Raw genomic sequence first — 24,452 nt, forward strand, 5'->3', positions numbered from 1 at the left:
AAACCAAGTTTTTCAAGGAAACCATAAAGCAAATTTGGCCTCTGTGAATCTAAATATGAATAATAGCGAGTTTTAGACATAACTTGGACTATTATGTAAGACAGTGTCATTACAGAAGAAAAAACAAAACTACATGCCAAGGCCTTAAACATTGTAAATGGGAAACAAATAGTCTTACCCCAGAGATAAGAAATACTTTACAGAAGTCCAAAACGGGTAAAATCTGCAAAAAACTGGCAGCTTCCAGAGTGTCCTGAAGGTTGTCCATGTTAAGGGAAAGTTTTGCAGTGTAGATGAAATCAATGATCTTCTTTAGGCCTATTTTGTTCACACCATGAAGCTTAATGCACATTAAATCTTGTTCCTTCATTCCTCCTGAAACAGACATACAGACAAATGTACATGATCATTTTGATGGGGTTGAAATTATTTCATAAATTTAGAGGTAATTCAAATACAATTTTAAAATTTAATTTTAAAACCCCACATGCAAAAGTAAAGAGAGATGTTTAGTCCACAGTGTTGTTTGCAATCCTGGACTGACTCATACACAGCACTGAACTTGTGTCTGAGTGTCTGAATGAGGGCAATTTGCAGACAGCAGTACATGGCTTTAATAAAAACACCACCTGTGAACATGGCCTTGAAGTAATCACTTGCAGAAGCCATCATTGCTCTGTGGACAGGAAACACCTCATCACCATCTCCAGGAACGAGCGTCACATCACAGAGCAAACCTTCCACTCGCAGCTGGTCAAAACCCTGCAGGAAAAGCACAATGCAAAGCATCCCTTTGATTTGGGAGCAGAGCAGGAATGTCTTACATTTCCCTTAGGTAAATATTCATTTACTCTTATGTACATGTATACTGTAGGTCCAAAAAAGTGATGAAGAAATAATTTGTCATCTCAAAACCATTATCTGTAATATATTCAATGATTATTATTCATTGAAAACAAGCAGAATAATCCTTATTTTCCAGATGCAGCTGATGAATGCAAAGTACACCAGGCCTTAGAAAGTATTTTTATTTAAATAGTTAAGTTATTTTCTGGAAGAAGTTTCTTTTGTAAGCTTTCACAATAGCAGTTGCTTCAGGAAGTTACTGCTATCTTTTTTGGACCTACCCCTTTTGATCACATATGCATCCTATATATAATTCTGTTCCACAGCAATTGAAGGGGCTTGCAACCTAACAGGCTACAAAAGTCTGTGGCCTGAAAGCTGTTAGCTGGTTCTATGATCGTAAAATTTGTTACCAAAGCTGACATGCTAACAATTCCAAAAGAAGCTCCCATTATACACCTGATCTCCTCTGAATTACTTATAACCTGTAACAGTAATAATAAAGTCATCTACAGCAGCATCCTAGAACAAGATTTCCTCCAAAGATGTACCCAGTTGTGGATACTTGAGGATGGATGAAATACTCTCCCTCCTTCATTCTGAAGGCTGTGGAACCAAAGCTCAAACATTAAACATTTTCCTTCAAACTGGTATTTTTCTAATACTAGCAAGAATGCAAATATTGTCTCTGTAGATGTTCTACCACACCATAGTGCCACAATCAGACCCAGCACAGGGCATTACACCAAACCTGGTAGGGCTCTGCCACCTCAGGGACATGCCTTAATTACATAATGATATTTAAGTGTGCTGCTTTGATACAGCTGTCACATCAGAGTTTAAATATTATTACCTCTTAGACCTTGAGAGTGGACTAGGATATGACCCCAGAAAAGGGCCAGTTTTGTTTTGTTTTTTTTCCCAAGCTGCTGCTAAAACTTGAACCTCTATCTCAGGAAAATAAGTCCCAAGCAAGTGCTTGCTTGTGGGCATTGGCAGCACAAGAACATGAGAGTTTTTGAGGCTTTATAGGAATTATCAGACTAATAAAATCTATTGAGTGGACACATTGTTTAGAGCAGCCAAAATTCTCAGTACAGGTCAATACAGGCATGAGGATATTTAATTACCTGTAATACCACAGAACTGTGAGTATTGCTGGTGAAAAATCTCGTGGTTCCTGTCTTTGAAGACTGCAGATGGGCAGAGACGCCCATATCGCTGCTACCGAGAGATACTTTCATATGAGGATCCTCCTCTTCCACCAGTGATCTAAGGAAATTGGAACAGAGAAACCTTAAGACCAAACTCCTTTTTTATTCAGTGATCTTTTGTTCTAAACCCACAGTCTCCTGGGATGAAATGTAACAGCACAGAGGCTACAGGGAAAAAAAAATCAGCAGGCAACAGAATCAGTCCTTAGTGGTTCCCTTCAGCTAATTCAAGAAAGTGAAGCATTTACAGTCTCCAAAAAGGCATAACTACTTTTTGGCTAGTAAGTTTTTCCTTTCCCTTCCATCCCCAGATTCAGACACTTGCATACTGTGTTATTTCTATTCGCCAGTATTTTAGGATGCTTGTAGAGGTTTCATCTGGTTTCCAAAACCAAGCATTTTAGCTTTTCCTTGGCAAACTGGTGAAACACTGGAACCCTAAGTGTAGTATTAAAGTATTTTCATTCTTACAGCTTGCATTACCTCATTCAGGCACAACTATTCCTAACAGAAAATATACACCATGGAGTTTCAAGCTCCTGCTTTAATCTGCTTTTAGAAACACATAATTAGAATTCCTTTGGTTATGATATCCAGGATTCTGCTACTGTGCAGGCAAATAATTCATTATTTTAATTTAAGATTTGATTCCAACAATTACTGTCCAAATCTAGACAGGACAAGCTAATTTTAGGTAGAATTGTTAAAGAATTACTGCGGTATTATTAGCCTAATATTTTAATCTTGAGATGTAAATTAGATTACATCTGAGAGCCTAACTATGCTGACCTGTAATTATTATGCAATGTAAATAAAATTTTCCTACAGAAATATTAAAAACAACTAGTTTCTGTGATTTCTGTGATCTAATGTGCTACCTATGAGCCTGTATAGAGGAATGATGAATGTGTACACAATTTTAATTTGCAAACATAAGCTGTTACTCCACAGAAGAGGGCATCTCCATTGTTAATCAAGACTCCCTATCTCAAAAAAGGTTTATAGCTGTTTTACATAACTGCTGCAAATTTCAGCTACAAAAAGTTTTCCAAATTTTACACATGCAGGTTAAAACATTGGCCTCCAAGCTAGTTTCAGAAATTACTTTTAAGTAACAAAAATGCGCTTAAATAGTCCTCCTTTTCCCCAAATTTGATTATGATATATATATTTACATATATTGACATGTAAAGACAAATTTGGATTTTGTGGGGAAAAAATAATTTTCACAATTTCCTTTTTTTAAAAAATATTTTCCCCACCTTCTTTGGGTACAAAGACCATGTAGAGCACTTTCTGAAACTCACATATTACCCTCATAGCATCAATGTGCCTCCTTCAAAGCCAAGAGTACAAGAGGTCAGCTAGGAAAACGTATTCAAAACAAATTCACCGTTCAACAGTGTACATGGGTTTGAAACAGTGAGATTGTAGGCACACAGACAAAACATTGCAGGAACAAGGGTACATCCAAACAGCTGTGACTTTAATGCATTCAGCTGAATAAACTAATGTGGATGAACTGCAGCATGCAAGATTTGTGCTATTTTTGAAACACAATTATCTCTATTTTAGAAAACAAATCCAGAGTCATTTGAACAAAGTTTACAGGGTATACCTTAGAAAAGGGCTCTCCAGACTATATCTACACCCAACAAATACAACTATGCAACAGAGCTGCAAGCAGTTGCTGGCTCACAACCTAAAATATTTTTGTTCACTCAGTTCTAGGGTGTTTTGGGTTTGGTAGGTTTTGTTTATTTTAGTTTTCATAGAATTGCATGGAGGCAAGAGTCTTATATAATTTCAAAGGACATCCAGTCTCTAAATCTGTGCATGTCTTTCTAAGAAGAAATACAAAATAATGTGAGGAGACTTGCAAGCGTGGGTGTGAAGAACAACGGATTCAACAAACATGAATATGACTCTTTGCTCTTGAAGCATCTTCCCAAAATGTCAGATCAGATAGATGTTACATGAAGGAGTATTTAAAATAGTTTCTCTGAACTCGGAAGAAAATAGAAAGTGAACACATAATTTAAAATCAGTACAAAAAGAAACAGACAAGTAAACCAACCTTCTTGGCTGTTTGGAGTGGGCTTTTTACCATGTTTGCCACATACTTGACTTCCTGACAGACAGTATAATTCATAAGTTTTGCAAATGAAGGCAAAGACCTTGAGCATGATTCATTTATTCCAAGAATGGCTGGGATAATAGAAGTGTTTTTTTCAGAACATGACACACAACTTCTCATAGCTCTGTTCTCTACAGGGCGTCCTCTATAGAACACAACGCCTTGTTAAAACTGCACAGTCAACAGAAAGGATATAATACACTTTAAAATATTTGCAATACCTAAAAGTAGACATTGAACATGTCTGGTATGGCTATAAGCAGTTATTTTCTCTACCTGACTTCCAATATATAATGATCAGTTCTCTATATCACACACATAAGCTCAGCAGTTCACCACCTGAAGCTCCTCTGCAGACACGATTTTCACTATTTCTCTTCCACATTTGCTGTTATGTACGGACAGAAACTTGCACGTGTCAAAGAGGCATTAAAAACTGCAAATTCCACACTATAAAAATTTACCAAAGTATAACTGTTACAATTCTAGTCCTAAACATTAACTTGGCTGCATATGATTCCATGGGAATAAAAACAAGCAGATTATATTAATCTTATATACGTTTCAGCTTATATCTAAACAACTATGACCAAAAAAAATGTGATGTGGGGTTTTTTTGTGTGTGGGGACTTGGGTATTTTTGTTTGATTTGCTGTTGTTAAATACACCACCTTTCTAACCTATAGCTTAGCAGTTCTGGAGGGCTGAGCACCCTCTCTCTTCTGCAGAAAGTGACATTCAGGAGCTGGGTTTGGCAGATGTTCCAAAGCAAGTCAGCAATAACACCTGACAATAAGTCCCTGATCCCCTGAATTCCAGCCCTGTGACATTCACCAAGAGGGAAAGAGCACTCCCAGAGCCACCACAAGTTATGCCTTTGTCACTGGCTTTGTAGCAGCTCAGCATTCATCTCCACACTGCACAAAGAACCTGTCTTTGAGACAAACTGAAACTGCAACAGCGCTTAAGCTCGGTGTTAAGAGCAATACACAAGGAGCAGAACCCAAGCATTACATCACATACCCTGCAACAAAATCTTAAAGCAGTCAGAATGTAGCTTCTGTTGCAGGGGCTGTAACATTAAGATTCAGAAATAACTCTGCCATTCACACCCAGAACAGATGGGAAATGTGCTGAATGTCCAACTGACTTCCCAACAAAACCACAGTAAGTACATTTGTCTTGTCTGGACACTTACCAAAGGCATTATTTACATTTATTAACATAGGTCTACTAAGCACTATCATTAACTCAATAGTAATGAATGTAAACATATTGATTTTTTTTTTTAAGTACAGTATATCACAATTAGGCATACTACCAAAGGAGAAAGTTAATTCACTTTCTAATTAATTCTATTGTTCTGATCAATAGAAATCATTAAACAAGAAGTGCAGCAGTACCATTTTTAACCAGAGTTTAAAGAAGTTAGGAAACAAAAGTTAAAAGAAGTTCAAACTACAGTAACATGTAGTGAGAATTCACAACAAGCTGCTCCAAACGTGGATGTTAAAACCACCTTCACCACACACTTGGTCCAGAGAGGGTTGAACATCACAGCGGTAAAGAAGAAGGGAATGTTGGAGTTGAACGTGAAATGAATATTAACACTACAAAAGGAAGGCAGAGGAGCTGCCTGACTTTCTGTGACCTCTGGGAAGCAGTGGCTTGCAGTTCAGAGAAAGGTGCCAGAGGTTAATTAGCTGCTATCACAAAATAGGTTGAATCAGAATTTTCTTTCTAACCGCATGTTGATTCTTTCAAGTACAGCACAGTTTTTTCCTACAGGCTGTAACCAAATGTGCTTTTCGCACGACTCCAAGTACTTCCAACTGTTATTTTTGTAGTGATGAAATATGGAGTGTTCATTATATGGATATTAATGTGCTTTAACTTTCCAGCAAATACTGACAGATTTCACTGGCTGGAGTTACAACGTGATTCACAGAGGCAAATTGCTTTCTAAACCACTTAACAAATATTAAGCTGTTGAAACAGTTCAGAGGCATCCAGGTGACCCATGGTAAGCAAAGATCTGTGAAAACTGTGACAGATTTTATTCTCAACTAGAATACCCAAATCATGGAGCTGCCATTTTGTAAAGCTTAATGGCACAAATGAAATAAACCAATATTCTGTTATGATGTTTTCTTCAGAAACAGTCAAATTTATTCTGATGCAACAGAAACAAGGCAACCAAGAATATTAAGGATTTGTTCATTTCCATCAGTAATCTATTCATCAGTCTCTCAGACTATTGTAGAGACTCTTTGAAGACAAAGTAAGGAGATCAGCCTACAGTTACAGATATTTTAGAGTGCATGTTCTCCAATTTATTTAAAACCCAGTCTTTACATAACTCAGTAAAAGCTTTCCCAAAGCCAGATTGGCCAGAGAGTGAGTTCTTAATTTGGCAAAGCTCAATAACTCATTTTTGAAAAGACTATAACCTTATTTTCTCTGTCAAATTACTATTCAGTGACCCATGATCACAAGTGTTCTGCTCACTGGTAAAATGGTTTCTGATGCAATCACCCCTGGCATGTGCCAGGATTCTGGTTTTTATCAGGTAACAAGGACAGAGATTTCAATTTCATAGTAGGTTATTCTTATTTTTTATAAATATATTTATATATTTATTTTGGCCAAATCTTTATGATTTTATGACCTATCAAAAAAACCCCAGTACATTCCAGGACTATCCTATGCATGCACCTACGCATGTAATTTGCTAATAAACCTATTAATTAAAAGGTCAGTGAAATACAAAGAAATTTTCATTTATTAAAAATACAATAATTTTTTACTTTGTATGCATAATCTGCCAAAGAATATTTTAGTAATCTTAGTCTCCAAAAAAAAAAATAAATAATTCTTGACTATATTGCTATCTTCTCATTAGGAATAGATGCTCTAACTTCACGAGTAATGAATTTAGGAATTTCCCAACAAAGCACCTGGCCACGTTGGAGCTCAGTAAGCAGAACTGATATGGCAGCATTGTATTAAAAATATTATGAGATTTTCTTTAAGAAATTCAAATATCAATATCATGTAGATGAAAAAATTATGCAATCATGGTGTTTCACATTTCCATTCTATATCTCCTACTCATACAATTTCAGGAAATCCTTTATTCAGGCAAAGGAGTTACTTTTATACTTGTCCTCCCCTGAAGTAACATCTCTTCCTTTTATTACTACTTTTTATCAAGAATTTCTAATTTAATTCTTTTATGGTATCAGCAAGCCAGTAAAACTAATCAGTTTTATCAACTGCTAATGATTTCTTATTACAAAAAAAAACCTATAGGAAATGCAAGTTCCTATTTTAAAACAGATACATGATTCCAGCTAGCAGAGAAAAGAAAGAGAATAGGTCATTTTTGTTCCAACAGGTTGACATAGCAAGTTAACTCCTCTCTACAGAGGAACTTCAGTTCTTGCTTTGGGGCACACAGGAACTGACACTGCTCAAGAGCCAACACAGCACAAACACTGGAGCAACACTGGAAGGTAGGACCTAAATTGCTTTGCATGGATCACCTCTGTGACACACAGTGCACTAGGACTGGGAATTGTGCCTTTTTTTCCTTTATCACTATGACCAGTTGTCCTACACTATCGGCTTCAGATGTCACTGTTTCTACTGAACAGCTTAAACCCCATGTTTTTATTACATGAACTTGAGCCTGCCACTGAAACTAAAATCACCTGGTATTTGTCAGGCCACTGAATTTCTTTAAAATGCTGTTTAAATTCACTTGAAAGGGGCCACCACAACCAGAAGTTTACAAACCTTCTGCCTCAAGGGAATTATAGCACTGTAACAATTGTAAATCTCCTAAAACAGCCTCAGCATCTAGAGCCGAATTCTGCTCACTTTGGACAATGCTCTGATGTTTGTATTTTATTATTTCACTTTTTACACCTGGTCTTTTTCATACATTAGAAAGGCAGCAGTAACAGCAGAACATTTAAAAATATTTGCTTAGTAACTTCATACTGAGCTCTTCTAAACCTCCACTCCAGGAGGAAGGCACAAAGTAAAATTTATGTTTCTTAAATTAAAAAGCAAATAGATGTCCCATTTTCCACCTTTCCTCAAAACTGAAGGTGTTCTGTAAAAGGGGAACATAAAAACAGGTTCTATATAATAGACCAAAGCAGTGAGAAGTGGGTTTTTACTTTTACAAGGCTCTGGCCAAGGCGAGCAGATGAGGATACAGGACTTGCAAGTCCCCCAAAAGCAGCAGAGAAGGACGAAGGTTGTTTGTGAGCACACACTGATGGGCAGAGGCAGGCAGTGCAGCAGCTTTACCTGCTGTTCTGAAACACAGCACAAGATGCTCATTGCAGTGACCAGCTGAGGAAGGTGAAGGCAAAGTCAGTACAGAAGCAATGTAGCCTGAGCAGCTCTGCCAGCACCATCCCCAAAGGCAGCAAGGCTGCAAGGGGAACAACAACCACAACCTCCCTTGAAGGACATGGACAATGACACGTGCTTGACCACAGTCAGGCTCCAGGTAACCAACTGAAGCTATTTCTAGAAGCAAAGTTTTGGAGACTGGTATTTAAATGTCAAGCCTCAACCTTTCCATTCTCTTTTTCCCTTTTGTTTTTTTTTGGTACAGTCAAGTCTCTTTAGACTTCAACATACAATCACCATAATGTGTCCAGGCACACAAGCCCACATCAACAGAAATGATAAGAGCTACTACAAAAAAAAAACAAAAACAAAAACTCAGGTGATCAAAGACATTGTCGCTGTTCCCAGCTCCAGTGGATCTCAATGGAAATTAGGAGAACACATAAACAAAGATACTCCCAACATCACTTCAACCTCTTTGTATCAGTTTCTGGTTAGACCAAAGCCATCAGAAGAGGACTGAGCAACATCAACTGTTTTGGTTTGATTTCCCAAGAATATGCACACAGAAAACATTCTCTTCAAAATCCCTTCTTAAACAACTAAACCATCACGGGTCTCAAGCTGTTTGCAGCATAATTACAGCCCGCTGGTTAATTCAAATTTGTTTTCCACAGAAACAAAGCAATATTTGGCTCAGTCAGTGCAATAAAGCTTTTGTTCCTAACAGCATTTAATCTCTCTGGGAGCCTTAGTATCACATCCACATTTATCTGCTTGACAAAGGGTTTGCATTCATTGAGTCATTCGTAGCTTAAATTTGCGGACTCGCATTGTTTAATGATGCTAATTTAGAGACAGTTTGCTAATGACTTTTTGCCAAAGTTGGTGTTTGTCTATTGATTTCTACTATTAGAAACAGAAAAAGCAAAGGAAATACACATTTTTTTAGCTTTTCTACATAAGGAGAACTATTTTATTCCCTTAATGTTGAAAAAGCTAAAATAGAACAGTCAGAGGTTTCACAGTTTAGGCTGGACTAACACTGCACCTATTTTCTGCTCTTTATATTTGGTCTTAAGTACTCAAGAGTTAAATAAGAAACTTGGCTAGGCAGCTTAATACTTCATGTGTATTACAAAACACTCACAAAACCCATTCTGCACGCACCAGCAGATTACAGTTGTACCACATGTGTCCTTAGTTTTCACACACAGAAATTAGTTAACAGAATTGCTCCTTAGAGACAAAACTAAGTCTAAGGAGGCACCTGCACATTCAATATTTGGTCATGGAACATACATCCCACTGTATTCCTGTAACCAAATTACAAACTAAGCCTTTCAAGAGTGTTAGAGGGTTTTTCTCTATAGAATAGAATAATTCTGATATCTTAAAAGTCAGTAAGATTCTGACGTTAGGGTTTGGGTTCTTATCTATCATTCCTCTTGCTCCGTCACATCCCACAGATGTTTTAGCATTCCTTTATTGCAGACTGCCAGAGAGGAGGTAGAGGGTCATGAATTACTTTCAATTTTAAAATATTTTTCCCTTATGTGATAAAACATTTAGATCCATGCATGCCAGATAAGAGGGGCATGTGGCTTGTTCATCCCATGAAAAAACACATTTTTTGCAATTTAGACATTGGTACAATCTTACTCATCACTGGACAAAATATTACAGCAATAATATAGATGTGCACTTCCTCTTCAGTGTGATAGCTACACATTATTACACTACAGTTCCCATTATTACCATTTGGAACAAGCAACTACTATTTTAAAGCCCAAATATTCATCAAGCACTTTTTGAAAATCATAGCTAGCCCCATTGAAATGTCAACAGAAAATGCCACTTAACACTAGAAAATTCAATGAGTAGAATGTAACTGGAGAACAAGATTTTTCAGAGTAACAAAGAAATAATGGCAAAAATAACAATCTGACAGAACTGACATGTTGGGAGAACAGGCTGAGTAACATATTCTAGATAATTCAATAAAGATGCTTTACCATGTCACAACATAATGTCAATATTGCAACATCCTGCTGTATAAAGAGAAGTGTGTAATTTTGGAGACCTGTAGGTAACATCATGACCTATAAGGTCTCCCCAGAAAAAACAGTAGCCCTGGGAGACTTCATGACAAACAAGCTGGAGGTTTTTTCTCATTTTTATCAGTAATTACAGCAATGAAATTTTACATTTCAAACTTAGAATAATCTATTGTAATACCTCTTACATCAAGAGCAGAAGAAAGATCAACTGGCACAAAGGAGAATTCTATACACAAAATTTCTGGGATTAAAAGCAGTCTCCTACTAGTATGATACAAGCCCCTTCTACTCCCCACTCATCCAATTCATCTGTTTGCATGTACTGTCAGATCAGTTTAAAAAATATTTGAGGTGAGCTGCATATTGACTTTCAACACGTTGCAATTTGAAATATCTAGGAAGAAATGCCATGAAATGGAAATGTTGCCAAAGACAGATGAGTGTGAATATCATGTACTCTGTCAAATGCTCAGGAGCCCAACAAAAGGGTTCATTTACTAAAAATGACAATTGAAGGCAGCAGACACACATTGGGTGTCCTCATCAAAGAGAACTAATACAGGTGGTCTGATGAATTACACACACCTTTTCCCATTTAAGTATAAATTCAACAGCACACTTCAAAGAGCTCATTGTAGAGCAAAACAGATAGTTGGAAGATGACACAAAAGCATTAACCTATATAACCAATATAAGCAGCTAAAACTAATGCTGCTTACTCCAGAGTATTAAGAATTTATTCTACTTTTCTGCACAGTAACAGATTTCCATTAGAGAAAAGCATTTCCTATCAGACAAATTTCATAACCACGTGACTCAGGACAGACTGTGTTGCAAACCCTTTGATAGCAATATATTTGGAATACTGCATTAGTTTATTTCTTCTAACATCAGTCAGATATTTATGAAAACACATACAAAGGATGGTTTCCATTTAATATTAACATATTATTCCATGTGAAAGGCTAGAAGGCACTATGATTACAAATGGATTATTCTGAATTAAGAATTCTTTTATTTTACTTATCTTTAAAATTGGCATGCAGGTGACTAAAACCACTTAACTGAACATTTAACTTTCTAAAAAGCAGCTAAGAACACTCCTGCATGACACAACCTTAACAGAACAATCCTCTGCAAAGTGTTTTTGCAAATAGTATTTTTGCATTATTGAATTCTTTGTAGATGCTCATCATAGCACTTTAATCTCCTGAGTTTCCACAAACACCTCTTCCATTTGTATTAATGGAAAATGTGCACTTTTTGTTTAAAAAAAAAAAGTGACATGACTGGTGTGAATAAGAAAGAATTCTCTTAGTTCTTAATGTATGAGATACCACGCCCCATGAACAATAATTGGGACTCATGTTCCTTTATGCCTCAAAAATGTTAAATACAATTGAGAACTGTTCCTCACCCTCACTGTAGTACTGCTTTAATTCTTAGCCTCTGCTTATGTCAGTCACTGTTGCTTTTTTGTTTTTAAACATTTGGCAGTCATGTTAAATAACAGCTATGATTATTTATTTATATTATGACACCACTTTTTCAAGTGTTATTCACTGTCTGTGTTGTTCTCCTTTCCTCTTATTCGCTCGCTGAAACTGTCCACATAATACACGAAGTCACGTAGGTCGCTCTCCACATAGTCAACACAGCCACAAATATGAATATGATTTGACTAGTGGTGCATAAACTCACTGTAACAGCTTTCACAACGTTTGAAAAACAGCATCTATATTCTAAATCCCAGCAAAATAAGTGCCATGACAGAAAATGCAGCCTGACAAACGCGTGTGCATGTACCCACAGCCGCACATTCCTGACTCGTGCACTAAGCCAGCTGCACTACACCTACAGATACTGGCACATGCCAGTGTTCCAATTCTCATTGTGCCTCATTTTCCCTCAGCAATGCCACTGGATGTCTCCAGCTTGGGGGAGAGTTCCAGCTACTCTGGATGAGTTTCAGCAGAAGTCAGGGAATGTGTGCCTTCCCTGTCAACAGGACCCTTTGCCTTCTGTATTATGTGAGGAATTATCTTTTGCAGTCAGAATGTCCTGAAAATATCCCAAATAAATAACTGATGGTATACAAATCCACCTGCTGCTCCTTCCCATTGCCAGGAAAGGGGTACCAGATCCTGCAAACCCAGCAGACTTCCTGGTGACAGAACCACATCCTCACCTACAAACTCATCACACCTCAACCTCTGCAGGTCCTTCATGTCAGGTACTGCCCAGCCACGAGTTCCCCACGACACAGAACTGCCCGAGATGAGCTCCTCACACTCATTTTCCCCGTCAGCAACTACCACAAACTTCCCAAGCAGAGTCTGAGCTAAGCCTGCAGAGCTGCAGGACAGCCAGCATTTTGCCGTGGCACTTTGTACATAGGTGCTTCACCCAAGCCAAACCTACTCACATCCACCAGTCTCAGCATTCTGAGACAGGGAAACTAAGGCAGAGTTCAGCTGTTGGGTACACAGACCAAAAAAATTCTAATAAAATCTATGTGTCCTGATCATCAGTTTAATCTCTAGATAAATTGCTTGTAAATCATAAGCAGGGTGAAGCTTTTAAAGCTAAGGTCAACTTTACTAGAGGAACCTGAAAAACTGGAATTTCACTTTAAACACAAGAAAAAACCCCACTTTTAAGACCTTCCTACTTTACATTCCAAAGTACACTAAGCTCTCTGTTTTGTAAGATTGAGATGTCAAGTATTAAAGGGATTAAAAGCTCAATCATACCTTTGTATACCCTAGATCCAAAATATTTAGTAATAAATTGTTCATCTGTGAATTCTAGAGTTTTATGGTCATCTATTTTACACCAACACATGTTCCATTTCACACACCTCCTATTCCTCAACCCTTTACTCAAACCATAAGCCCTTTGCCAGTGTGCAGAGTACTACTTACAGAAAACTTATGAATATGAGAAACATCAGATTACATAAAACAATATCAAATTTACTTTTATCTCTACAACAAAGGTAATTATTCCCATTACCTATTTCAGTGGTCAACCAAAAGTACAGGGGATTTTTTAATTAGTTGATTTATATTCCTTAATCAAATAGGTGCCACTCTGTAATGTTTCTCATTCTTTATAATAAAATATATTAATAATTTTAGTGTCAGATATATGAGTCCTCCCAATGTCAGGTCTGTGTGCCAAAGAAATGTCTTCATAAACACTGAGATATATTGACTCATTATCAAGAGATGATTAAGGCTGCTGATCACATATTTCTCATGCTCCAGATAAGCTCAGCATCATATAGTTTAAACATGATCACTAAACCTGTTCATACTTTCAACACACTGAGATAATCAGCCCCACGATCCCCCTCACAAAGGCTGGAGCATTCTCAGGGCTAAGATTAGCACTTTAAAGGTGACGCACAAAAGAAATGCTCTGTTTCAGCAGCAGAGAGATCAGACTGGGCTAGTTCTGATTTTTCTTGCATTTAAGACTACTACAGTTTAAAAACAACAACATAAGATAAAATATTAATGACACTGCTTCCCTGAAATAGGTTCAAAAGTCTCACAACTCCTATCATCATGATACTTTCCTTATATTTAAGTCATATTTTTTAACAACACAGAATAGGTAGCAGTTTATTGGAAATAGCTTTTATTTTGGTAGCCTGAAGTATATTTGATGCTTCCCATAAAAAGACTGAAGCACATCCGCATCTTGTCATAAGATTAATTAATCCTAATTGTGAGTGTGCCCAGAGCAGGTTTTGTACAGCCAGGTTTGCTCCCTCAGCCTTTCTGCCCGAGAACAATAGTGACCATGCACATGGCGCTGGATTCTTTCAGCCCCACCACAATAATGCCATGATCAGCAACAACAACAAAAAAAGACATTTAGAGGACCCGTGCACCCCTCTCTTACAGCATGTACCTACTGTAGCTGATGCAAAAGCCTATCTGCAACAGACAATACAAGCTTAGAAGTACTAATACTGTAGGCATTAGGCTAGAATACTATTGGAAAGTAGTAGCCTTTACAGCAATTTCCAGATAGAAAAGTCACCTACACTGCTATCTGTGCATTTTAAAGCAACTCTTCCTCCTTTTGGAAGAGCTGCTTCCTTAAACAAAGGCAGAAGGAATTCAGTACCCTGAATACCCTGAGCTTAGTAGTTTTATTTCAGAGAAGGAAAAAAAGCCACCTGTATATGCCAACACAAAACTCACAGCAAAAGGTGAAAAAAAGCTGCATCAGGATTTGGCAAGACAAAGGCATATTGTGAAGCTACTTTACACTGACAACCTGTATAACTATGTAAGTATTCAGATACGAATTATTCAAATTCATGTTTTAAGCTTTTACTGTAACTTTTTATGAAGACATTCAATTTATATTAAGGCTAAGACTTTAAAGAATAAAACAAGACCAAAGCAGGATGATTTCATCTCTACAGGAACTCACACAAACAAAAGTGCAGTACAATATAGCAGGTGATTTCAAGCTCAATTTCCAAATGAAATAGTCAGGAGGAGGAAATGTTCACATATACACTATATAGAAAGCCTGCCAGCCTCAAAGCTTAACTTGTCATTTCAAGATCAGCTCTACAAATTAACACCACCACAAACTTTTCAAATGAATATACACAGTATCATTATGAATAGGGCTCAATCTGCACAATTTCTCTACGTTTCAACAGAAAGGGAAAGACTTGACACGACATCCATCATGAAACATCCAGGATAAAATCAGGGGAGGGGGTCTACATAGCAAACAAGATAAAATTCTGAGTGCCAATGTCATTCAATATGTAACAGGGTATTTTGCCACAGGGTAGTCTCACGAAAAGAATTCCCACCTTATTATCCTCATTTCTCTCACTTACATGTATGCTGGAGAAAGTGGCGATGACCTGGATGTTTTAAGCACAGGAACTGGGAATTTCCAGATAGCAGGAGAGCTCGTTTTCCATTTCAATGGCATGTTGTCACCACGGTACTACAATAACAGTAAACAGCGTTTCCATAACAGACTACCAACTAGGACTTCCATTCCACACACTACTGACACAGCAGTGGCTGCTGCTAAGAACAAGGAAATGATTCTGCCAATGCCCTTAAACCGATGCTTCCAATCTGTAAAACAGGGCTGTAAGGCATCTCCTTTTAAATCCTGCTGTCCCCTAAAGCAATATGATGATTCTATCCTTCTAACTCAACAATAGTGCCACCTCGTTAGGGAAGCACTGACTGCAGTATACGTTAAGAAAAAAAAGAAAAGACTGCACTCTGCACACCAGCATAATGCAGTTTTATTTAATAAAAGCAGCTAATTTTTAAAGAACTGTTTCTGATGCTATTGTTCTACCTTAACAGGGACACTGCAGCACTGTACTATATTCTCTTCCTATTAACCTCATTTCTGACCAATGGAAGCAGAAAAAAAAAAAAAAAAAAGGTTTCATATGAAAATGAAACAACATACCTACTCAGAATACACTTGTCATCCTCTGAACATTCTTCTTTTGAGCTGCAACAATACAAATGGGATATAAATCTCAGCATAGCCTTAGGCCACGGCTAATAGAGATCAGTGACTAAATTCAGCAGCCTGTTTTCCTCCTGTGCAAGCTCTGACCAAACAATAAAAGAATGCCATTATGAAAAAAGCCCATTGCAAAAATCAGTCCTTCTAATCCATAGCTAGGAAGACAAAATAAAGCAGAAATCGCTGCAGGTTTCTGCATGCTCTTCTAATAGCTTCTGGTTCAGGATGCTCTCATTTTCCTATTCTCATTTCCAAGGAGGAAGAGCAAAATCTCATGCATTTTACAACACGATATGGGAACACAAATCGCACTCTGTCTTCTGCAGTAGAGAAGCAGAGACTAGCAGGCTGTTAATAGCAGTCTTTGTAGGAACGCTATCAACAATCTAATTCTCAACGCCCCCCCCAGCAGCTCCCAAATTGCCTCCAGAGCTGACGAAGCAGATGGTCACGCAGGTCCCCACCAGGGACCACTCCGCAACTCAGGGCTCTGCCTGCTGACCTCCCGGGGCTGACGACAGCGGGGAGCAGGGAAGGCAAGCTATTAAAAAGGGAATGGGGAATTTAATAGCATCTCATGCAGAAGCAGAGCACGTTTCCAGGGAAAAGAAGGCAGAAATTCAGCTATACTGATTACCTTACAGGAGAAAAAATACATCACCTCTAATATATTGCCACAGCAGACCAAATCAACACTAAATTATTTAGTCTAGAGATTTCAGAATAGTCTCTGTTCAGCATGACAATTTTTCTATTCATCAAGACAACTTAATCCTCTCATTAAAAAGCCAACACCCTGTCACGCTACTTAGCAATAAAGAATTGAACCAGGAGCTTTTTCTATAAATTTCTATAACTTTATTCATTCCAGTAACATTTAACAACACTCTGATAGGTTTTTGTAACAGTGAAACACTTTAAGATTCACTGTTACAAAATGTTTTTCACAGTGTTAAATTCAATTTTGGGAAGAAATACCAGGGAATAACCGATGCTCCTGATCACTATTACTGAAAATGTTTGCTCAAAAGAGTTTTGGGCATTTGAAGCTGTTACCAAAACCAAAGGCAAGGAATTAAATAACACAGGAAAACTTTACTCAAAACCAGATCCACCCCTTGGACAAACAACTGAGGGTCTCTCTCCCACTTCTCTGAAGTTGTAATTTACAAATGAGCAGCATTAACCCAGGCAACAAATTTCACAAGCTGCTACTGGGATGCTGAACAGACACCACTGTGTATGACAACAGTGTTTATATACTGTGACTATTAAGAAATACTAGTCCTGCAGAAAGATCTATGCTGTTTTAGCACAATCATACTTTTAGCAAAAGAATTCAATATTTACATGCCAGCAGGCACACTTGGTCAATGCTGTGTCCAGTCTCTCTCTCACACACAACACCTAATACATCGTGTCAGCTCTGCACTGAAGGTCTAGAAATCAGGTTGAAAGATGTTAGCAGGTATTATAATCATAAAGTTTAAAAAAATCAGGAATTTGCATTCACATACTCAACTCTGCTTTTGCATTTACCATTTACAGAAAGTGTCTTACAATACAATAAGCAAACGCAGCTACTGCCTTCCTCACACCGAGTGCAGCCACTGCAACCAACTGGTAACTGCTTGTAAAATCTGTCTCACTGCTCTGCCACCCCCAAGGAGATCTTCACATGTTTTATTTATTAAGAGCAGCATGACTAATTAAAAAAAAAAAATTAGGCTAAAGACAATCAATGGACCCCTTTTTCAGAAGTAACTCCTGAAATACCCTTTTGATCAGTAAAATAAAACCCAACTCAAGCCACAAAGTCACTCCCAAGCACTGACTGGCATTTAAGTCAACCCACACAGGCACAGAAATCAGAGTGACATCTCAATTTTGACCCCAGCATTCACCCTAGAGGGCAACATAAGTCCTCAAATACCTGCTCTCCTTCTCTCCTTTGTGTGCTCCTGGTCCAACTTACTTTTTCACTTACTCTACAAACAACATAAATAGAACCTTAAATAAAACAGTAATTTTTTTGAAAGTACAGGATTTCCAAGAACTGCCAACCAAATCCCCTCCCAAAGTCCAGTCCAACTACTCCACCTAACAGCCCATGTACAAAATCCAGAATTGAAGAAAGCAGCAGTGCCAGGTACTCTAAAAATAGGGAAATGCTTGTCACTTGCTAAAGAACAGCCATGTGAGAAATGATTCACCTATCCGCACATAAGGAGAAAAAACATAAATCAAATCCCATTTTCTTCCTGACAGTCACAGATTGGTTACATATTCACAAGGAAAACACTATTATCTATTTATGTTTTACATAAACTATTTCTAAGACAACAGAACATCTCAGTATATAATTATGATATTTTAATTAAGATTTCAAAATAACAGTTTAACTGCACATTTAAAAATATGGGAAAAGTAATTTGATCTCCTGGAATGCATTGCACCCACTGAATATGCATTTTCTGTTCTCATTTCACATAGCTTTGCCACTCATCCTCAAATGAAGGACTCTGAGGGCCAAAAGCAGCATTACAGTTCTGTGTAGAATCCTCCTTGCTGAGGAAACAGTTATTCCCAGACAAGTGCTCTGAAAATGTACCAACTTGTCACACAAACTGGAGACGTGCTTCAAGTTTAAAACTCTGAAATATTGAATATTATAAGTGCACAGATAAAACAATTTTGGGACCATTTGAAGGGCTTGCTTTCTGTAGTTTACTCACAAGCAAGTTCACATTCAAAATTAAAAGCATCTACTACTTATAATTTGCTTGAAGTTATATTCTATTTATTATCCAAGTCTCCCATACATCCTTTATTCTATGTACAAAAGACAAGAAAGTGTTTGGGGTTTAAGCAACTATCCATGCTTGTGTTTCCGAAGCTGCACTGAGCACAGACGAAGGAACTGACAGAGTATCACGAACTTCTGCACAAAACTCAGCCATAAGGGAAAAGAACAGGTGGCATAAGAAGAAAAAAAAGGGATAATGCCACCAAAGGCAACATCCCAAGGTGTCACTTTACCGACCTGAGATGTTAAGCAGGGCCAGAAGCTACTGACTGGGGCTGCACAGCAGTGCAGCTCTGATCCCACAAAGAGAAGAAACACTGAAAAGTGCTTGTGTTAACAGAGGAAAGCATTTCCTAATCCTCTTCCTCCATCCCTGCATCTACATCCTGCTTCACTATTGACCAACAAGCAAAATTTGACCCCAGATGAGAAGAGCAGGCACATAGCATCACACTCAGCCAACACATGACCTGATCACACACAGAGCCCCCTTGCCAGGGCACTGATCACAGCACCTTTTCTTCTGCAAGCTCTCCTGACCTTCAGAGCAGGAATGCAGCTAAAACCATGTCCCTTGTGACTCTCTTCCTTTGCTGGGGATATCCTCTTCCTTCCTTTGTGCAGTTTTAATGCTAAGCTGCCACCACGTTGTGTCAAACACACCGACTGTCAACACATTGTCCTCTCACAGCATTCACATTTCTGGGGCATCTCTACATCCAACAAAACTTTTAAACCATCTCTGAATTTCCCATAAGACTTCTCTTCACAGTTGTTCAAAAAGGAGAAAAAGGCACAGGCAAAAAGCTGTATCAGAGCCCAGGCAATATAAAACTGTACTAGTTCTGAAAGTATTTATTCTTAGCCTTTGAATGCCATTTGAATTTTTCCATGAAAACTAAGCAGAATAAAAGTCAACTTCTAGAGATGTTGCTGAATTTTCATCAGTTTGCACAGATAATGAGTTTAACTTTTTTTCCTCAGTTCTTAAGCTGTTAGAAACAAAACTGAAAAAAAATATACTTGCTCAGTCAAGTGATTTGCTGCAGTTAAAAAAATTGCTGTTCCACTTTAACAGGCTACTTACCTATCTCCTTTTATTCATCTCTTAGGTGTCAAAGGAACCGAAAGCACTAGGTGAAAAGTAGGGTTATGCTATATCACAGCTTTCTCAAGTCTTCCAAACCCTTTCTAGCATGACCTGAAAAGTCTTCTCACTTCCAGAACCTCAAGCTTCTCAAGCTTTCCAGAAAGAAAAACAGTCAAAGCTACAGTGACAGTATGATGTACATCTCCCATTTTCATCTAGAAATGTAGACAACAGAAAGGTCTTAATATTTGTGTCACAAACTATCTCCTACTGATACAGTGATTATATAAGAAAAGATGCCAGACTCAACATCAAGAAAAATACCTTAAAATAGTAGTGGTAAGACCAGTAAACATATTCCAACTTCTGAGATTCTTTTCCCCCACACCTGTGTTCTAAAACTTCATTGATACAAAAGCATATTTCCATTTCAAAATGCACATTTGTTATATGAAAAAAATCCCTATTTTATGATATTAGCACTAGCACAGAAAATCAGTTTCACATAGGGAGGAATTGCTCTCATCTTTTCTATATCTTCAAACCACCAGCCTGCTGAGCTGATGCATCCAACACTACACAAGAGCATTTCGATACAGAAGAAAATAAAGCAGAACCCCCAAAATCCAGTAAAATATTCCCAAAGGCATGGAGCTCAAGTGCAGTAATCATTTCAATATCAAAATCATTTCAGCAGTTTAAATATGGCTACAAAGACACAAGTCTAGAAACTGCAGAGAAGCAAATAAGAATGTGTAACATTTCTCTACAGGTTCCCTAAAAAACTGTGTGATAATTTAATTAGCTTCCTTATTCAGCTCTTTCCACTTCACATGTGTGCTTCTCACGCCTCTACCTCTGGCTTTTCAGTCTATTAAACTGCTGCTGTTCCAATTACTGGAAGAGAATAATTAAAAGATGCTGTTGACAGTACTGCCCTATACATGAGTCAGTTAATTAATACAATTTCTTTGACCATATATTGTCAAAATATTCACACCAGAATTCATATGAAGGGAAAACAAATTTTTGCCTAAGGAGGAATCTAAAGGAAACCACTGCAGTCACATTTGCAGTCCTCTCACAGCAACACTGTAACATTCCCCAAATACTCAAGTACCGAAAAAGATTGGCAATATGCACCTGGCAATGCTTTTACTGAAATGGCAACTTTTCTAGAAATATCAAAGATCTTACTAAGAAACAGTCTTTGACTTTTTTTTTTTCAAATTTCATTAAGAAATTAGCTTTAAAACTGCTAAAGACAGTTCTGACAATTATGCCTGTACTTTGACTTGCTACCTGCTATGCTGTCTCAATTTTTTTTTATAACTGGGGGTAAGAAAGCCCTCAGACATCAAATATAAGCAGCTTTTAGAAGCAGTTGTACTGTAGACATCAAGTAACTTCATAAATGGATCAGAGATGCTTATGAAGTAGTTACTATCAAATATATTTAATTCTTTTAATCTGGGCTGCTCATGGAACAAGGAACAATCATAAACCATAAAGGATGAAGAAGTGAGAAACTGGGTTTGCAGCCAACCCCTCCTTCTGTCAAAATGCTGTAAACAGTGCAGGCTCCTGTCTCTATAGCAATATGTGGGGCACTTTCTCAAACATGAAAAAAAATCCCCAAATCTTTAAATATTAAGTTAAGAAGTCAGAGCATGTCCTATGTGTTTAACAAGAAGTACTACAGCTCTCTATCCACTCACTCAGCATTTTTTCCTGTACAAATGAGGAAATTGCTGCAGTAACATTCTAGGAAGCATCATTTCAGTGAAAATCATTATATATAAATATACATATGCTTACTATATATATATGGGAATGTGTATATAGCATGTATATATATAGATAGATACATACACACACTATATATAGACACACATTATTTATATATATATATATATATACTTGACAAATACATATTACCCTGCATTTGACACAACCACTTCCTCTTCACACACCTGAGATAGGAGACATTCAAATTCTCACATGATTTTGAGACTACCAAAATAAGTATATGTTCTTTAACAAACTGAAGATGCTGAGAAGAAATCATGTTGAGGAATTCGTTTCTCCATTTCACACATTCCTCAAATGTCCATAACCTTGGTCTTTGCACCATTCATAAATGAAAAAAAACCACAACAAACTGATAGTCTAAGTTTGACACTTGTGAAATTATTCAGCAACAGCAAACATTCAAAAAACCTCACACCATTCCCTATAAGGACACAATAAACTATTTTTAAAACTATTTAAGGAAAATAATTTTGCTTAAATCTTAAGTCAGGTTCCCAAAAACTTGCAGGAAAAGGGAGACAAATGTACAAATTGAGTCCCTGCAGTAGTCACACTTTTAATATTTGGAAGCACTCATTTATTAAAATATTAAAGCCCATCTCAAGTATATTTGGTATCTACACACAGTCTCAGAAATATTGTGAATATTCTGAAGTATATGTTTCTTACCATGAAAGTGGGTTTTATTTCACACCACTTATGGATGTCATGCATTTCCTTGTGTGTATTCTTGAAGAGAGATTTTTCTAAAATTGAGGCAACATTTGTCAAGATGCACAGTTAACTTAATTACAAGTTACAGGTTATAATATTTTCTAAAAAAAATCAGCTTTGCTCAGGTAAATTACTGTTATGTAAAAGTTATTAGGTAAAATAAGGTCTTGAAACACTTAGTAGAAGGCAAAACCAAAGTAAGCTAATGAAGGTTTCCAATTTTTTACCCAAGTCCGTGTACTCTACTGAGACAGCACATGGCTAAGAAGAAATGCTTTTGAATTAGCACCAATTTATTCAGAGAACTTGGCTGATCTTCCCCAGGTGATTATATTTAATAAATCAACACAGAAAACTGAATGCACAGTCACAGCAACCAGACTGACCCTGCTGAAGATAATTGTCTGAAACAACAGTTATTTTTATTAGGTCAAACTGTGAACTACAAAGAATTTATTTCTAAAGCACTTCTCCACAGTTGTTATATTACGTTGGCTGCTTAATTTATTTTAGTAAAGTATGCCTAAACACATTTATGCATCAAACTCAAATGCTGCAAATATATTAAACAATTTAGTAATGGAACAGAAGCCAGGACTGAGCACCAGCCACGAGCAACTTCAGTATTTCCTGCACCACCAACAGCAAACTGCAAACTACAGGAGTCATGTGTTGGGTAAAGTTTTTGGAAATATTGTTAAAGTGAAAGTATGTAGGCTTTTTCTTTCATTCTTGTATTATTTACATGGAATCTGTTAGTCTTCTTGCATTCTATAAACCTTACTATCTTTATCCACTCGAGTATTTTTGTGGTCCTGCACACCTACAGAAAGTGTCTTGGATGAAAAGAACAGAAGAGCAGGCATGAGGAGGCAAGAACAAAGCCCTTGATCACTGCTCATGTGCTTCTGTAATGACCCAGTTTCACTAAAAGCCAAAAATACAAACTTTTCCTGAACACAGGAATTCCTACTGCATTGTCACGTCTGATGTCTCCAATCCAGTCCACAAAATCTCCGCTGTGGACACTCCTGGCACCTCTATCCAAAGGCCAGGATCCCTCAGGAAGACTGCCAGAGAATGAGATTGAAAAGGTTTCAAGAAAGATGCTGATGCTTCAAGTCCAGGTTGTCAGAAATCGTTGTGTGCAGCCTGGGAGCCATAAAAACTGCAGGCATGCTCCTTCCAGGAGAACTGAAGCTGCTGCACCTTGCTGCCCACTGCACTGCAGCTGGCTGCATTCCTTCAAGGAGTCACAAGAGACACCCAGATGCAATCAATTTAATTACCTGCAATTAGATACTCTGAAGCATATTAACTACAGATCTTTATGAGAAATCAATTTGACCTTAAAGTTCAGCTTGGCTTCACACAGGGACATGTGAAAGTCTTAAGCAGCAAAAAGTTCAATTTCAAATTTGTCACTAATGGTAATTGTTTATTGCTAGTGTTAATTTCTCACATTCAGTGAGAAAATAAATAGTTTCTCTACACTAGAAAAGGAGTTTCAGAACCACAGAATTTCAAATAAATGCCATGAGAACAGATGAAATTAGTACCTAAAGCAGAACAGCTGAACAGGCAGTGAGGGAAAAAAAAGAGTCTTGTACTAAATTTTCATTGTACAATCAATGAGTGTGTTCATGCTGCAGAATCAGCCCCATCTTAGGGTCATCACTATTTAAAAAACACCTGAAACTTTCAAAATGCATACCTTGCTTACATTTAGATTTGTCTAGAAGACAAAAAAACATGATCACAAAAACAAGTCTTCATATGAACGGGTTCCATTTCTCTGAAATACACCACTATGTTCTACTTTTAAATCACTAAATGTCAAAACTCCTGTGTAATAATTAAATTATAG

The 24,452-nt window shown here is 37.4% G+C and overlaps 1 protein-coding gene across 6 annotated transcripts in view; it reads right to left on the reverse strand.

The window, feature by feature from the left end:
- The window catches only part of KLHL13 (kelch like family member 13), an 81,706-nt gene that overhangs the window by 22,752 nt on the left and 34,502 nt on the right, over positions 1-24,452 (reverse strand). For 3 of the 6 annotated variants that reach the window (XM_015626611.1, XM_015626616.3, XM_015626615.3), the window contains 3 exons: positions 1,977-2,118; positions 630-762; positions 179-375 (listed from right to left, as the gene is read on the reverse strand). In XM_015626611.1, the coding sequence (XP_015482097.1) occupies positions 179-375; positions 630-762; positions 1,977-2,118 (472 nt within the window). Of the gene's footprint in view, positions 1-178; positions 376-629; positions 763-1,976; positions 2,119-15,501; positions 15,923-16,100; positions 16,527-24,452 lie in introns of those variants that run through there. The other 3 variants (XM_015626612.3, XM_015626617.3, XM_015626613.3) reach the window with 3 other exon arrangements.

This window comes from Parus major, chromosome 4A (assembly GCF_001522545.3).
Source record: "Parus major isolate Abel chromosome 4A, Parus_major1.1, whole genome shotgun sequence".
NCBI classification, from domain to species: domain Eukaryota; kingdom Metazoa; phylum Chordata; class Aves; order Passeriformes; family Paridae; genus Parus; species Parus major.